This window comes from Vulpes vulpes, chromosome 13 (assembly GCF_048418805.1).
Source record: "Vulpes vulpes isolate BD-2025 chromosome 13, VulVul3, whole genome shotgun sequence".
NCBI classification, from domain to species: domain Eukaryota; kingdom Metazoa; phylum Chordata; class Mammalia; order Carnivora; family Canidae; genus Vulpes; species Vulpes vulpes.
The window spans coordinates 14,028,804-14,045,955 of NC_132792.1; the positions used below are offsets into that span (position 1 = coordinate 14,028,804).

General features: G+C 41.8%; 2 protein-coding genes across 4 annotated transcripts in view; one reads left to right on the forward strand and one right to left on the reverse strand.

Moving 5' to 3' along the window:
• Window positions 1-5,718, reverse strand: part of NSMCE2 (NSE2 (MMS21) homolog, SMC5-SMC6 complex SUMO ligase) — a 213,879-nt gene extending 208,161 nt beyond the window's left edge. For 2 of the 3 annotated variants that reach the window (XM_072733942.1, XM_025993442.2), the window contains exons 1-2: window positions 5,566-5,709; window positions 1,668-1,838 (exon numbers count right to left, since the gene is read on the reverse strand). In XM_072733942.1, the coding sequence (XP_072590043.1) occupies window positions 1,668-1,824 (157 nt within the window). In that variant the 5' untranslated portion in view covers window positions 1,825-1,838; window positions 5,566-5,709. Of the gene's footprint in view, window positions 1-1,667; window positions 1,839-5,565 lie in introns of all 3 variants that reach the window. The other variant, XM_025993443.2, reaches the window with a different exon arrangement.
• Window positions 5,719-5,766: 48 nt separating this feature from the next.
• Window positions 5,767-17,152, forward strand: part of WASHC5 (WASH complex subunit 5) — a 60,185-nt gene continuing 48,799 nt past the window's right edge. Inside the window, exons 1-6 of the mRNA XM_025993441.2 lie at window positions 5,767-5,917; window positions 11,155-11,461; window positions 11,924-12,069; window positions 13,062-13,146; window positions 13,743-13,843; window positions 15,900-16,092. Coding sequence (XP_025849226.1) covers window positions 11,276-11,461; window positions 11,924-12,069; window positions 13,062-13,146; window positions 13,743-13,843; window positions 15,900-16,092 — 711 coding nt within the window. The 5' untranslated portion in view covers window positions 5,767-5,917; window positions 11,155-11,275. The remainder of the gene's footprint in view (window positions 5,918-11,154; window positions 11,462-11,923; window positions 12,070-13,061; window positions 13,147-13,742; window positions 13,844-15,899; window positions 16,093-17,152) is intronic.

The window sequence follows — 17,152 nt, forward strand, 5'->3', positions numbered from 1 at the left end:
ATCGACACTGAACTTGACCCACACTAACACAGTTTAACAGCCAGCCTGGAAAGGATTAGCCTAATCCACAAATTATTTTGATGCCTGCCAAAACAAATGCCATAATTCTTTATTGGAAGACACCAAATCTAAACACTCAGGGCACCTGGGTGGCTCAGTGGTTGAGCATCTGCCTTCAGCGCAGGTTGAGATCGCAGGGTCCGGGGATCGAGTCCTGCATCAGACTCCCCACAAGAAGCCTGCTTCTCCCTCTGCCTATGTCTCCATCTCTCTCACGAATAAATTAAAAAAAAAAAAAAAGGCACTCAGCAACATAATACACACAATGTCCACGTGAAGAAGCAGCAACAGACAGAAATGACAGGATTAGCAGATCAGGATGTTAAAACAGCTATTATAAATACGCTCCATATACTCAAGAATATAGAGAAAAACATGAACATAATGGAGAGAAATAGAAGATTCCATTTAAACTTTTTACGTCTAGAGCTGAAAAATCCAGTATCTGAATTTAAAATTCATTTCACAGAATTAACAAGACAAGATCAATGAACTTGAAGACACGGCAACAAACAGTATTAAAATTGAAGCCAGGCAGAAAATAAGACATGAAAAAAAAATCAACCAAGCCTCAGTGATTCACAGGACATGATCAAGCTGTCCAATATACATATAATTAGAGTCCCAGAAGAAGAGAGGAGGGGAGGGACTTAAAAACTATCTGAAGAAATAGTGGCAGGGGCGCCTGCGTGGCTCAGTCAGTTGAGGATCCAACTCTCAATTTCCGCTCAAGTCATGACGTTAGGGTTGTGGGATCAAGCCCCAAATTAGACTCCACACTGAGTGGATCTTCTCCCTCTGTCCCTTTCCCGCTTGCATGTGTTCTCTCAAAATAAATTACAAAAAAAAAAAAGAAGAAGAAGAAGAAAAAGTGGCAGAAATTTTTCTAAATTTGATCAAACCTGTAAGCCCACAAATTCATAAAGCTTAAAGAACACTGGGTGGCATAGACAAAATCACACAAAGGCACATCACAATCAAATCACTGAAAACCAGTGATATTAAAAACAACACAAAAATACTGTTGCTCCCCTGCCTCCATACACATATAAAATAAAAGCAACCCCAATCCAAAGAAAGCAAATTAGCATCTTTCTAAATCTTCTGATTGAAAAATGTTAATAGTTCATCAAAATGGAATTTTTCTATTTTGGTAGAAGCCTTCCTTTGCTGGCACCCCTAGCATAAGCTAGTCTGTTTACTGCGCAATCAAGCATGAACAGAGTTAAACTACTGCAAAACACCTTTATTGTAACTGTTATTAATGCATTTGCATACCTTATTGCATACCCTCACTAATGTCACACACTTTGGACTGTACACTCTCCTTCACATCAGGAACCTTCATGTTTTAGCCTGTACGCTTCTAGTGCCGTTTCTACTGATACATAACTATTTGAAGACACATGAATGAGTCAATCTCATTTCATCCTCAGTACATCGTTATACAGTATATAGAACAAGATGAGAAAACGGATGCCCAGAGGGATTAAATGACTGTCCCAAGAACATTTGAAAGGTGAGCATTATCTCACATGCCTAGAATAATGCCTCTGCACAGGGTTATCCGAAAAGCAGACACAAAAGAAGTAAATTTTGTTACTTACTCTGAGTTTCCACAAGATCCAAGGCAACACTAGAAGCTGTGTCCATTCCAGAGCTGATACAGGATTGGAAGTTTTTCAAAGAGGAGAGAGCAGATTCTATACCACTGAAGGATATAAAACCAGTTGAACCTGAACTTGAACTGGAACGTCCGGGCATCTTGAAATTATTACCTAAGTTTTCAAACACAGTGAAATAAGATTTAGGAGTCAGGATAAGTACTGCATAGGAAAATAACACTACTATAAACATCCATATGAACCTATCTAATGGCCCACAAGTGCCACACTATTATATACATTCCATACTCCTTGAGGGGCCACCAAAGCACTGTGCTGTCATCTGTGCACAGATGCACTTAGTACATGGGGAAGCTAAGTGTTTTCATTTTTCAAAGGGGAGAGAATACCCTCCCTTGGGTAAAATATTCCTCGGTTCTCTAAAGAATTCAACAACAGCACAGTTCTTAAAAAGCTAAAACATAAAGGAGTTAGAAAAAGCAGACTACTCATATGATGCCTTTTCCCAAAAACTGGAAATAGTAGTAATAAAACAGTTTAACAGGGAGAACTTCGAAACTTGTAATTTTTAACTTACCTAACATTTAGGCATACTGAATTCTGAAAACTATATACAAATATAAACTATATATACAAATATAAATTTAAAAATCTGTATTATATATAGATATTATACATATTCCTGACAGTCCTCTGGGTTCTAACAGATTTATAGACTTGGTTAGATTTTATATTCTGTGTCAATAAAAGCAGAATTTCTCTACATTATAGAGTAAAATAGAGGAGCAATATGGAGTAGAGGTCTTGTATGCAGCTTCTAGAACCAGACTGAGTTCAAAACCTAATTTTGCCACTTAAGTAACTGAATGACTTGAGGCAAATTATTTAACCTCTCGGTGTTTCATTTTTCCCTTCCTAAAACAGGAATCATCCAGTGCCTACCCCAAGGATTACTGTGAGAACTGAATGAAATAAGGTGTATAATGAAACACGCAGGATAATGCCCAACATATAAATCTTTAAAAGTGGAAGCAAATATTAACATCAACTTCATCATTTTAACACTGTACACAATACGGAGTAACGCTTAAGAGATTGGACACGGGACAGAGATGCCTGGAAATTCTGTTCCGTGCACACCACTTAGAACTGCACAACATTGGTCAAGTTGCTTACTTTCTCTAGCTTCAATCTGTTCTTGTATAAAATGGAAATAATCTATCTATCTCACAGCATTATTGTATAAATTAAATTTCATAATTTTCTATAACTTGCCTGATCTTAGGAGTCAGTTGAAATGCTTACTGAAAATATAGATGTATATGTAAGTGCTATCTCAGACCTACTAACCTGAGTCCCTAGTGGACACTCCGGGGAAACCTGTATTTTTATGAATCGCTGCAGAGGATTCTCAGAATCAAACAAGTATGGAGAACACTGAGATAACTGCATCTCCTCCCAAAATCATTGTTGGGAGCCTAACCCCCATTGTGTGGTATTTGGACCCGAGATCTTTGGGAGATAATTAGGTTTAGATGTCCTGAAGGTAGAGCCTAATCTCAGGAAGGAATTAATGTCCTCATTAGAAGAGGAAGAGACTCCTGAGCTCGCTCTCTGCACCCAATAAGGACATAGTAAGAAGGGGGCTGACGAGAGCGAAAAAGAGGCCTCTTACCAGTACCTAGCCATGCTGGCATCCTAATCTCTTGACTTCTGGTCTCCAAAACTGAAAATAAATTTTCTGTTCTTTAAGCCACCTGTCTATGCTACTTTTTAATAGCACCTGGAATGGATAAAACACACAACGTATATAAGGAATAATACAATACAGGATAAGTGATGAGTGTCTCCCACATAGTAGCTATCCTTATTATGTGCATGCAAAATTCACATTACTCTAATGAAACTCTACGCTTGCAGAGAGCCGAGGGAAACTTCCTTCCGTAATTATGGAGTATTTCAGGAAAAAGATTTGGATTGAGAAGCAAAGAGAATGGATGGAGTAGACACACTCTTCTCTCTTTCTCCCGCTAAGAACAGCTAAGTACACAATTCACAGGACAACCCCACCCCCCAAAAGAATCATCTGGCCCAAAATGTCCATCATGAAACCTTGGTTTAAATCAACCTCCTCTTGAAGCCTTCCCTAGTAACAACAATCTCTTTGTTCCCTGTACCTACGGTTTCCAAGAAAGTTTAAAGCAAGGTTTCCGGGCAACCCAGGTGGCCCAGCGGTTTAGCACCTGCCTTCAGCCCAGGGCATGATCCTAGAGACCCGGGATCGAGTCTTACATCAGGCTCCTTGCATGCAGCCTGCTTCTCCCTCTGCCTGTGTCTCTGCCTCTCTCTGTGTCTCTCATAACTAAATAAAAATCATATATATATATATATATATATATATATATTTCCTGAATTTTCCCCACGCATGTTATTTTGCCTTCCCATACCGAGCCTTGTCTTAGGCCATTCAGGCTGCTGCAACAAAATACCAGATTGGGTAGCTTACAAACAACAGAAATTGATGCCTGGAGTTCTGGAGGCTGGGCAGTCCAAGGTCAAGGTACCAGCAGGGTCCCATTCCGGTGAAGGCCCTCTACCTCGTTCAGAGCCCCCAAGCCCTCTCACCCTTTGTCTTCACAAGGTAGAAGGTGCAAGGGAGGGAGCTCTCAGGAGCCTTTTACAAAGGCACTAATTCCATTCATGAGGGCTCCACCCTCATCACCTAGGCACCTCTCAAAGGCCCCACTTCCTAATACTATATCACACCGGCATTAGGATTTCAACATATGAAGGGGCGGGGGGGGGGGTGCAGAAAAATGTAAATATTCAGACCACAGCAAGTCTGATTCACTTCAGGCAGGGTCACTTATCAGCTGACTTAAAGATACCGTTTCCCCCGTGTCATCTCTCCTTACTGCAGGGTGGTAGACCCGGAGCTAACAATTTATAGACACTCTGCGGAACGTCCTTCAAATCACGGGGCCTATACAAGTCCAGCCAGAGCTGCAGCTCCTTTTTCAAGATGCAAGGGTACGTCTTTCCTTATGAAACCGTGTCTTACCTATACAAGCAATTGCTTGTTCCCTCCCTCATGCTACTACTATGCCCCGTCTCCCTCACACACGCACACACACTTCTTCGTAAAACTCATCACAGCTATTTGTTCGCCCGGCTGCCACTCCTTCACCCCGGGAGCAGCTTAAACCACAACCCTGCCACGTTCTGCTGGCACAAAAGACAGCTCCTCGTACGAAAGAGGCGATCAAAGAACGGAGGAGAGTGACGACAGGAACAGCAACCACCCTTTCTTGTTTGTTTGTTTTTTTTTTTTTTTAAGATTTTACTTATTTATTCATGAGAGACACAGAGAGAGAGGCAGAGACCCAGGCAGAGGGAGAAGCAGGCCCCACGCAGGGGGCCCGACCTGGGACTCGACCCCGGGGCTCCAGGATCACACCCTGGGCTGCAGGCGGCGCTAAACCGCTGGGCCCCCCCGGGGATCCCCAGCAACCACCCTTTCGAGGCCCCCCAGTGCGCCATAAACTGATGCCCTGGCGCTACTTTCTCACGCCCGCTAATGCTCACAACCAACTATAGAAAAGGAAACTGGGGCCCAGGGAGCCCATTTAGACCTCCTGTCCGAGGCCCTGCTTTTAAAGGCAGCTCAAACCCCACGCATCTGCATCAGGAACCCGTGAACTTTCCCCCCACTCGGGTGGGAGGATGGAGAGACGGCGCCTCGGGGAGGGGGCAGCCTGCCCAAGCCTCCCTGCTCGGCGTGCAGAGCCCGGACCCCAGCTCGGGGCACCCGCGGAGCGCCCCAGGGGGAGGCGACACCTGTCGCCACCCTCGCCCTCGCCACCCCCCGCTTCCGCCTTACCTGGAGGCGCGCCCCGGCTCGGCCTGGCTGCACCCGGACCGCCCACGCCCGGACCCCAACTCCTTCCTCAACTCCCTTCCCGGGGCGCTGAAACCGCGAGCGCGGGCTCGAGCGTCATCAGCCGTCGCCGGCGAGCGGTCACATGACGCCCCCGCCCTGCTCCCGCCCCCCTCTGGTCATGTGACTGCCACGGGCGCCACAGGCGGAAGCCGGGGTCCCGCCGGCTGGCGATCGGGGGCTGCGGCTGCAGGGGTCGTGGTGCGGGGAGGGAAGGCCGGGCACCCGGGTGCCGACCCCGCCCGCCCGCGCTCGCCGGGCCCGCACGTGCGCCCTGGCGCGGCCGGGGTGACAGGTGAGTGAGGGCGGGATGCGCTCTCCGGGGCCCCGGCGCCGCGCAGGGCCGCGCGGGCGGGAGGTGCGGCGTGGACGGGGAGTCGGGCGTGGAGGGCTGAGGGCCTGCGTGGGGCGGCGCTGCAGCCCCGGCCCTCCCACCTCCGCTCGGGGGGCGGCGGTTCTCCACGCCGCGGATACTCAGCTGTTGGCCCGCCCCTGATCCCTCTGATCCCTCCAGGCTTCCAGGAGCCGCGCCGGGTGGGCGGCGTTATCCCTCCCTCTACTCTCGAGCAAGCGGGGTGCTCGGCGAGGGCTTTGGGAGCCTGCTAGACCCGGGTTTGAATTCTGGCTCCGCCGTGGGTTGCGAACTTGAGCCAGTCATTGCTCCTCTCTGCACCCGAGTTCCCTCACCTGCGGCACGCGGGTGCCAAAGTTCTTTGCATCTTGGAAACGAGTTCCGAGGGTCCCGACAGGTTCGTGGCGCACGGTCGAAAACATAAATCAAGTCACGGTGCCGGTAATGGAGCCGGATTCCAAGTGCACGGAGTTTCCTCCAACAGAGATACTTGGGGTCGTGACGAGGGAGGGAGGGGTCTTCCCGCTTCTGCGCAGAACCAGGAACGTTTTCCGTTTTTCGTTCTCCCGTCCCCCAGGGTTTAGGAATGGGGCTAGAGAGGTCAGGCCCATTTCCGAACTTGCCTGGAAGAGATTTGTCAGTCACTTTTATTTTGATCAACAACCTTTCTGTTTTGTTCCCGGTCATGGATAGGTGGAGCCCAGTGCTTCCTTCTTTATGGAACTGAGGTTTTATGAAAGGATTAAAAAAAAAAAAAAAAAAAGACTTCTTTTGTCCTCTGAGTAGGGCACACAGGTTTGTGTGGTTTGTCCCAGGACAATGTAATTTCCTTCAGAATTTAGTTCTGTACCTGTTGGGTAATTGGTATGATGATGATGATGCCATGCTGCATTCTTGAAACACGTTGTTGTCTTTTGTCTAGGGCTGCCTTCCAAACTGAAAACCACAGTTCCATACCAAATTCTTAAAAACAAGTTAAACAGCTGCTTTTTGGGGTGCCTTGTAAAGGAAGAGTAGGAAATCGAATGGGATCTCTGGTTTCATTTCATGCCAAATAGTAATACAGCCTATATTGAGAAAAACTGGTCTTTATGAGTTTTCTTCGTCTCTAGCACCAAGAGAACCACTAAATGGAAGATTTGATATAGGTTCATCTACAGTGTTTATCTGGGTCTCATTCCTTTTAAATCTCAACTAAGTATTAGCACCTTATGAAACCACCTAATTCTGAGAGCCTTGCAACATGATTAGGCATCTTTAATGTTGGTTTTAGATTCTGTTCTTTAGGGCAAGTTTCTCGACCAACAATGGGTTATCTACCAAATACTCTAACCAAATAATATTTTAAATGTTGCCTACAGCGTAAGGATTTAAGGATTAAAATAAGGGGTAAACACACAAAAGTCTTGACTTATGTCATTATTTCAAGCCTAAGCTAACTTGACTCTGTGCATGCCAGAGCTGAGTGTATCTCTTTTTTTGTTTTTTGTTTTGTTTTGTTTTGGGGGGGGGCGGGTTTTGGTGGGTGAGGTAAGGAGAAGAAGGCAGGTAATGTTTTGCTTAAGATACTTTCTCCATGGTCCCATTGTCAATCCTATTTTGGGATCCAAAATCTGGGAGCAGTTAACACCAGTTAAACGTAGCTTGCTCACCTTGCAATTGTGTCTTGAGTTTCATCCTACTTAGACCTGGGTCTTCAGAGGAATTCAGTGACTTGTTGCAAAAAAAAAAGGAATGAAATTGGGGTGCCTGGCTGGCTCAGACAGTAGAGCATGTGGCTGATAATCTCAGGGTGAGTTTGAGCCCCACACTGGGGGTAGAGTTTCCTTAAAAAAAAAAAAATGGAATGAGATGATCTGAAATTCAGCCTATTAGAGATCAATGTGGCTTAATGAGTAAACATTATGAGAAAACGAAAGGACTTGTTAATAATTTAAGCCTTAATGTGTATTAAAGATCTCCTCATAAAACAAAGTTCTAAACAACTGTAGTGGTTTCTCAGCAGTCCCTGCTCTTGGACCAACCCCATCTACTTCCTCTGATCTGTGCTTCTCTCACTTGCTCACTCTGTTCCAGCCACATCAGCCACTTGGCTATTCCTTCACATCTAGCACATTGCTGCCCTGTGGCCTTTGCATTTAATTTAAACACTTCCTGGAATGCTCTCCTCCCAGATCATTACTGATTGTAAAATAACAAACTGCCCCAAAACCTAGTAATTTAAGACAAAAAAAAATTTTTTTTGGCTAATAGTTTCTGTGGTCAGGAACCTATGATGTAGCTTAGCTAGGTGCCTTTGGCTCAGGGGCTCTTAGGAGGTTGCAGCCTGGCTGTGAATAGAAGTTGTCTTATCTGAAGGCTCAAATGGGGTTGTGTGTGGTTCCATTTTCAAGCTCATTCAAGTGGTTGTTGGCAAGCCTCTCACTCCCTCATCACAGGGTACACTCACAACATGACAGCTTGCTTCCCCCAGAACAAACAAGCTAGGAAGGGTGCCCCAGCCAGAAGTCACCATTTGTTGTGATCCAATCTCAGAAGTAATATCTTTTACATCTGTCTTATTGTGTTCTTTAGGGGTTAGTAAGTCACCCTCAAGGAAAGGGTTCATACACAGGGCATGAACAAGGAGATGGAGGTCACTGGGAGCTGTCCTAGGGGCTGCTGACCACACTCAAATACCTTTACTGCTTGCTTCCTTACTTCCTTCTGGTCCCTGCTCAAACATCTTATCACAGAGGCTGTAAAACAACACACACTCCATCTCTTTATCATGCTTTTTCTTCACAGCAATGATCACAGCCTGATACATAATGCATTTATTTATTATCTCTTCCCCACTCCTAGTAGTATGCAGGCTTTATGAGAGCCAGGACTTAGTTTTGTTTGCTGCAATATCCTCAGGTTCTAAAACAGTGCTTGACACATAATAGGCACTGGGTACATATTTGTTGAATTAATGAATCTATACCAGTAGGATTCTGTAAAGAATCCAAAAGCCAACTAGCAGTAAATAAATCATAAAAATAGCTCATTTTACAAGGATTACAGAGGCAGGAAGTGCCACAGTTGAATCAATGAGTCAATAACATCAACAAGAATTTAGATTCTTGGGACACCTGGGTGGCTCAGCAATTAAGCGTCTGCCTTCGGCCCAGCGCATGATCCTGGATTCCCGGGATGGAGTCCCACATCGGGCTCCCTGCATGGGGCCTGTTCTCTCTCTGCCTGTGGCTTTGCCTCTCTCTCTGTGTCTCTCATGAATAAATAAAATCTTTTTAAAAAAAGAATTTAGATTCTTTCTAAATTCCTTCCAAACCACAATCTGCAGGTTTTTGGATTTTTTTCTTTTAGCTTGTCATCTTGTATTTCAGGCAAGATATGTTCATGGGACCACATTCAAAGGCAAAAGGAGAGGGATAGCCAGAGGAAAGATAGAGAAATTTCTCTTCATATGCTTCTCTCCTTATAGCAAGAGGAAAAACAATATATTTCCTGTGAGGTCTACTATAGACTTCCTCTTTATATCTGATTGGTTGACACTGAGTCACATGTCTAACCTCACTTCAGGGGCCATGGAAAAATAAGGATCCACTTGTTTCCACCTCTATAGGAAGAAAGGAAGAGGAAGGAGGAAATTCTTGCTGAGGAGTCGACAGCATGCCAGTAAATTAATACATTTCTAAGTATTTAATCAATTCCAAGAGATGTACAGAAGGAAAAAAGAACACCTTGAAGGGCTATACAAAGCTTCCAGGTATTAGATAGCTACACTAGGTAGCTTGACATGAGCAAACTCTGAATATATGTGGCAAGGGTTGGGGAATGTTTTGTTAGGGCTACAAAGGAAGCCTTCTCCTGTCAAAAGTCTTCCCACACACATTCTGTTTTTGTGTGCAGCAACATCCTCATTGTTTCATCATTCACTATCTGAGTCCCTACAGCTAGATTACATATTTACGAAAAAGTTGGCATTGACGTAAAAATTCTAATGAGCTGACCGCTTATACGATTAGTTCTTCTCATTCAGATATTTGTGTCCTAAAGGGTCTATTGGATTGAATTCTTATTTTTGTTGTTCAGTCTTCTTAATGTCATGTTGATAGAACACAGTGCCAGTGCAAAATGCAAATGTTGGAAGGTATACAGGCCTTCATGACGCTGAAAAATAATCCAGGCTTCCATGAAGTTGACCACGATGACCTAGCTAAATGAACAATTAGAGGAGAGAAATATAAGAAAGATGATGACAAAATTAACACTTCCGAAGATAACGATTTGAAAAAGAGTTGGAAGAAGCCTTGGGGAAAATAAATGCTGCTGTGAACTTTTTTGCAAAAATTACCTTTTTCTAAGATCATGCTATAAAAGTCAGCTATGAAGTACAAGATACTGTATTATCAAACAATTCGGTGAAATCCACGTTTGACCCATTCTTGGTTTGTCCTTTGAATGAGGACATAGTTATTGCACTTTTACACTAGATGTTGTTAGGTATGAAACTTACTTTCATAAATTTTAATGATACCATTTCTTTTTTTTTTTTTTTTTAGATTTTATTTATTTATGATAGTCATAGAGAGAGAGAGTGAGAGGCAGAGACACAGACAGAGGGAGAAGCAGGCTCCATGCAGGGAGCCCGACGTGGGATTCGATCCCGAGTCTCCAGGATCGCACCCCGGGCCAAAGGCAGGCGCTAAACCGCTGCGCCACCCAAGGATCCCAATGATACCATTTCAAGATACTAATCAAAACTTTTCCATGGCTTAGCTTGAAATACTTGTCCTTACTTTAGATTCTCCCAGTAGGATTTCTCAGGCATGTATTAGCCCTGATAACAAGGGCCTCCTATACTTGACATGAGAAACACTTTTTTTTGTTAAGTTTATTTATTGGAGAGAGAGTACAGAGCAAGAGAGAGGAAGCACAGGTGGAGGGTGAGGGGTAGAAGCAGAGGGACAAGCAGATTCCCTGCTGAGTGGGGAACCCAATGTGGGGCTCAATCCCAGACCCCTGGGCTCATGACCAGAGCCAAAGGCAGACACTTAAATAACTAAGCCAGCCAGGCGCCCCTCATTGTTTGTTTTTATTTTTTTAAAAAGTGAGTTTGGGAGAGAAATATGTACTGTTACATGTGCTCCCTTTAAGAATGGCGATTTTTATACTTTTCTTTTGGGATACAGGTTCTTTCATGGAGCAGCCAATCTGTCAGCAGACCTGGTTTCATCTAATGATTTACAGACCCCAGCTTTGAAGCCAGTGAAACATTCCTACTGGCACTGAGAGTAGTACATCATCCTCACCATGTTGGACTTTCTAGCTGAGAACAACCTCTGTGGCCAAGCAATCCTAAGGATTGTTTCCTGTGGCAATGCCATCATTGCTGAACTTTTGAGGCTTTCTGAGTTTATTCCTGCTGTGTTCAGGTTAAAAGACCGAGCCGATCAACAGAAATATGGAGATATCATATTTGATTTCAGCTATTTTAAGGTAATCTTCCTCTATAGCACTTTTACCACTGTCTTGTCTACAAAAGCATGCTTTCTCTAGAAACCATGAGACGCTGAAAGGTGAAGTAATCATGGAGAAAGAGTTAAAGAGGAAACCAAATTTAATACCTGCTAACTAACTTGAAAATAATATAAAGGTATTGTGTGGAAGCCCTAATGTAATATAATCAAACTTTAAAAAGATGACTTTGGAATAACGTATTTGATAACAAAGTACCCCACACTTAAAAGCATGTTAATTGTGGTTACAGTTCAAGTTCATTTCTTTCAAAAGGATTTTACATCTAGGCTTTTCTTATCTTCATTACTTTCTATTGCTCTGCTCTCAGTTTTTGATATCCCTCTGAAGGCATAAGAGCAAATTTTTAAAAGACTATTTAGAAATTGTTGCCCACAAGTAGGCTTTTATTGACAGTTCATATAAATGTGTTTTTCTTCTCAGGGTCCAGAATTATGGGAAAGCAAGCTGGAAGCTAAGCCGGAACTACAGGATTTAGATGAAGAATTTCGTGAAAACAACATAGAAATTGTGACCAGATTTTATTTAGCATTTCAAAGTGTGCATAAATATATTGTAGACTTAAACAGGTATTGATTAATTCAGCAATAGCTTGCTCTGATAGTAAATAATGGAAAAGACACATGCTAGGACATGTGCATCTTTCTGAGTTACTGCATAATCTATCCACTTCTACCCCGCAGAATTATTTTTTCCTTCCCATGGCACTAGTCATCCTAAGTATTTTAGAATTTTATTATGCTTTCCTGCTCTTGTGAAGTAGTATAATCTTGGTTTGTACGAAGTCACTTGGCTTGCTTTCTTCTTTGTTTTCACCTTCATATAATTGATACACAATGTTTCATTATTTTCAGGTATATAACATAGTGATTTGATGACTCTGTATGCTGTGCTCACCACAAGTGTAGCTACCATCTGCCCCATGCCGCACTATCACGCTATCACTGCTAAATTCCTTGTGCTGTACCTTTCACTCTCAGGACTTACTTATCCCATAACTGGAAGCCTGTACCTCCCACTCCCCTTCACTCACTTGGCCATCCCCCCATCCTTCTCGCTTCTGGCAGCCATCAAATTGTTTTACATATTAAGCCATATAGCTTCCAATCCTGTAAGCTTATCATATTTTAGTATCTCATATATGAGAAGTGGAGAGAAAGCAGCTTATTTTTATAGCATTGGTACCGCAGCCTTCCTTCTTATCCCTAACTACCCAGTATTCTCTTCCTTTCAGCCCTTAAGAATTCACTACTTATTGGCTTTTTAAACTAACTGTTCCATGTTTTTATAGCCTATATACTCCTAAGTTATTTGTAATTCATAGATCAAGAGTAGGGACTATTCCTTTTACTTGGAGTAGCCAGTATTTGGCTACTGTGTTCCTAATCGCTATGAGTTCCAGCTCACAAGCCCATTTTTAAGAGCACAAAGGGCCACAAATGATTTGAAGGCCAGAATGCCTGGTATCTTGCCTTATCTTTTAAAAATCTTTACATTCCTTCTTCAAAGGTGTTCAGGTTTTCATTAGAATGAATAACTTGCTCTGGGGTTTCATTTCTAGATATCTAGATGATCTCAATGAAGGTGTTTATATTCAGCAAACTTTAGAAACTGTGCTTCTCAATGAAGATGGAAAACAACTTCTAGTAAGTAATAGTAACTATTTAAAATAGAAAGTCAAGAATGTCAAGCTCAGCATCACTTGTTTTCTTGTAAGTCCCAAAGACATGCAAAGTACCCTACTTTAAAGAGAAGCAAAATAAACTGACAGTTATCTTCTTCCAATGGACAGTATCTGAATTTAGAACGTGGTAGACTTTGAACAGAATTACAAGTAGAGATCATGTGGAGGTTATGTGCTTCCTCAGTATAACAGTCCTATCTTCTTTATCTTTTGCATCCCAGATAATGTAGCCTTAGAAACTAGTATATAATAATCGCCCAAGAAATGTTTTTAAATAAGTAAAAGATTTAGAGGGACTCCATTTGGGGTCCCAAGCCAAACATCAAAAATAGACCAACTAAAAGGTAATCACTGCAAATTAAAATTTATTTCACATATACTTTTCAAAGCCCATTCTGTACAGAAGGTGAGAACCCTTTGGGGAAACCTGCATTCTCCTTATAATATAAAGCTTTTAGGAGAAAGGGGAACAAAGTAACTCTTTTTAACCTTCATCAGCTTTATTCCATAAGAACGTATACTCCTGTGAGTTTGGCCACCTTCTTCCTCTCTTCATAGTGTGAAGCACTGTACTTATATGGAGTTATGCTGCTGGTTATCGACCAAAAGATTGAAGGAGAAGTCAGAGAAAGAATGCTGGTCTCTTACTATCGATACAGGTATCCCGGGGCTATGACTGCACCCTCCAAAAACACTGCTATTGGTAAAATGCAGTGTAGGTTTCCATACTACTTGTACTGTGAACAGCAGTAATATGATCTAGAATGAATAGTATGTGATTTTTATCTCTTCTGAACATAGTGTAGAAATGTAGTGATTACCCTATATTATATATCATCACCATAATACATTGTGTCATATACTCTATGTGTTATATGTAAAGGAACCTATATATCATAGATTATTAGAGATATATAGATTATCATGTCCACAATGGTACCTCATTTTTTTAAAAAAAGGAATCTGAATTTCCTTTACCTTAAAGATAAATTTGGGAATTTTGGAAGTCTAATGAACGTTGTTCTTTTTCTAAGTTTTTAAATATTACTCCATGGCAGATGTAGGGAAATGAATACATTTTCAGTTGTCATTTTTAGGTTGATGACTTTGAAAAGGTATCACTCTGGGTTAGATTGGAAGTGAATTCTCACCCATATATATGTGGAAACAAAAACAAGACAACAGTGCATATCACAGTTGTGTTCTAAATGTCTGCACAGAGCTGTGACTTCAAGAAGTAGAGTCTTTAAATCAGAAGCCACCTTAAAGCTCTGTAATTCCAGTATCTACCACACAAGTTTCAGTTTGTTGAATTAATGAGTCAAAAATCTGGATACAAGATCAATGTTAGAAATAGTCCAGGTTCAGGGAAGAAACAGTTGATAAGCAGGAATCAGTTAGGAACGTGAGCTAAAGATGCACAGACTAGAATTAACATTCTTAAACTTACAAAGTAGGATAAAATAAATAAGGCAAAGGAGCAGATCCTCAACAGAGAGGGATTGTTGGAGACATCATGTTTTCAGGAACAGCTGGTACTGCTGCCTCCTCAGCAGTAAATTCATCTCAGGCTACTCAACTAGCCCGTTTCCTTCATTATGTGAGGAGAGTGTTCACCAGCACATGTAACTCATTCACATCGGTTTGACCATGAGCTGTTTGAACATCTATGTTTTTAAAAATGAACTTTAAATTTGGCCTTACCCGTATTTCCAAAAGTACCTGAAAAAACAAAAACAGTAAAGAAGGAGAGAAAAAAAGTTTGTTTATCAAGCCCAGCTTTGACAATCTGGCTTTGTTCTGCTGGGTACAACAGCTAATTCATTAGAATGTGAGCATCCATTACTAAAGTGACACTGAACAATGGCAAGGCAGAGTTGTAGGAAAGAAGATTCTTACATCTAATAGAAGGTCATCCTCAAGTCTAGCTTCTTTGAGTCTATCTGAGGGATTACTTCTCCACACCACCCCAAAAACCACATATTTTTTTTATTAAATCTCTGTAGAACCAGTTATTACATATCCCACTTGAAGTTGATATCATCTTTTAAAATTATTTTTTAACTCCTGAAATGTTGGTGCTGGTTCATATTTTTTTATCTGCAACTCTGAAATCCAAAGAGCTCTAAAAAAAAAAAAAATACATGCATATGTACACACACGTACATCCACATAGTAATTCCCTGGGCAGCAAAGCCTGATCTAATCTGAAATCATCTGGAGTCAAAACCTAATTAGAGCAGACGCAAGGCTCTAGATGGTCCTTATTTATCTCACTTGCCTGATCATCATAAGTTTCACTGCAGAAATGTTAATGTGTATTGATCGTGCAATGCAATGCCAAATGAGACCCTACCAGAGGGTTATATTTTACATACCCTAGTAATTTACTATATCTGAAGAATGCTGTAATCTGAAACAAATCTAGCCCTAAGGAGTTTAGAAAAGGGATTCTGGACTTGAAGATAGAACTAACTATATATATATATATATATACACACACACACATATATACACATCTTATAAGTTTGCTATGACAGGCTTTTTGAAAGTGTAATTGTGAATCTTAGGGATATAAATTGACCAAAAGTCTTATCTGAAACTACATCAAGTTATAATGAAATTCTTTTTTTTTTTTTTTTTTTTTTTTTGATTTTTGAGTTTCTAACGTGCAGTTTGTCTGGCCCTTTATTTCCCATTCTGAACATGGCTCAGTGCCGCTCGATCTTCTGCTGATTCAAATATGGATGATATTTGTAAGCTGCTCCGAAGTACAGGTTATTCTAGCCAACCAGGAGCCAAAAGACCACCCAACTACCCTGAGAGTTATTTCCAGAGAGTGCCCATCAACGAAGCCTTCATCAGTATGGTCATTGGTCGACTGAGATCCGATGATATTTACAACCAGGTGGGGGTTAAATCTATCAAGATCTTTAGTAGTTTCAAAGATTGATTTTACCCCCCTCCTCAATTACTCCTTCCATTCTCTCTTCCTCAAAAGAATAAAAGCAACTAAAAATTTTCAAATTTTGGGGGGCTGTACTATGGAATGGTAGAGGAAAGAGTCAATAATTTGGGCAGAAATAGAGATTTCAGGGAGAAGATGGCATTTGATCTATATTTGGAAAAAAGATCCGTTCTGTCAGTCATTCACTCAAGGAAGAGTTACTGAGTGTGTGTTAGAAACCTGTCCACGAGCTGGGTGCTGGGGTCTGTTGCTGATGAAGGCAGGCTGTGGCCCCTGCCAGTGATGAGCTTGTAGCTGAAGAAAGGAGACATAACTAAAGTAAAGCAAGGTGACTTAGCTTAGGGGAAACAGAGGGTGCCATAGAGCATCCAACAGGCAGCAAGATTGCTGTGGTGGAGAAGGGGGTGTGAGGGCAGTGTAGGCAAAAAGACAGCCTACATAGAGCTCTGAGGTCCCTGTAGCATGTGGAAACTTCCAGATGCATCACTTTTCTCTCCAGTATGTGTATCATTCACTGACTTAAGACAATACAAAAGGAAATTATCATTTAACTCATTTTCCTGAAGAAAGCATAATTTTAGGGGCACCTTACAGGCTCAGAGCATGACTCTTGACCTTAGGGTTGTGAGTTCAAGCTTCATGTTGGTTTAGAGATTACTTAAAAATAAAAATCTTAAGAAAACAAACATAATTTTATGTACTATATATTTTTCTTACTAGAATAAGGAACTGGACCTGTAATAACTAGGTATCATTTAATCACAGAGCACAGCTGCTCTGTACAGTTCTTTAGATAGCCTGTTAGTTTTCTTTATTAATACATTAAGTATAAATAAAAGATGTTTTTGTGTGTTTTTTTTTTTTTAAACAGCTCAAAATCAGAAGCTACCTGCAGATACTGGGTCTTCGTAATATTTGTTACCATTTATTGAGAATTCAGTATCTACCAGAATCATAGTAGGTTTTTCCATAAACCATTTTCTCTTTCCTCAGAACAGTC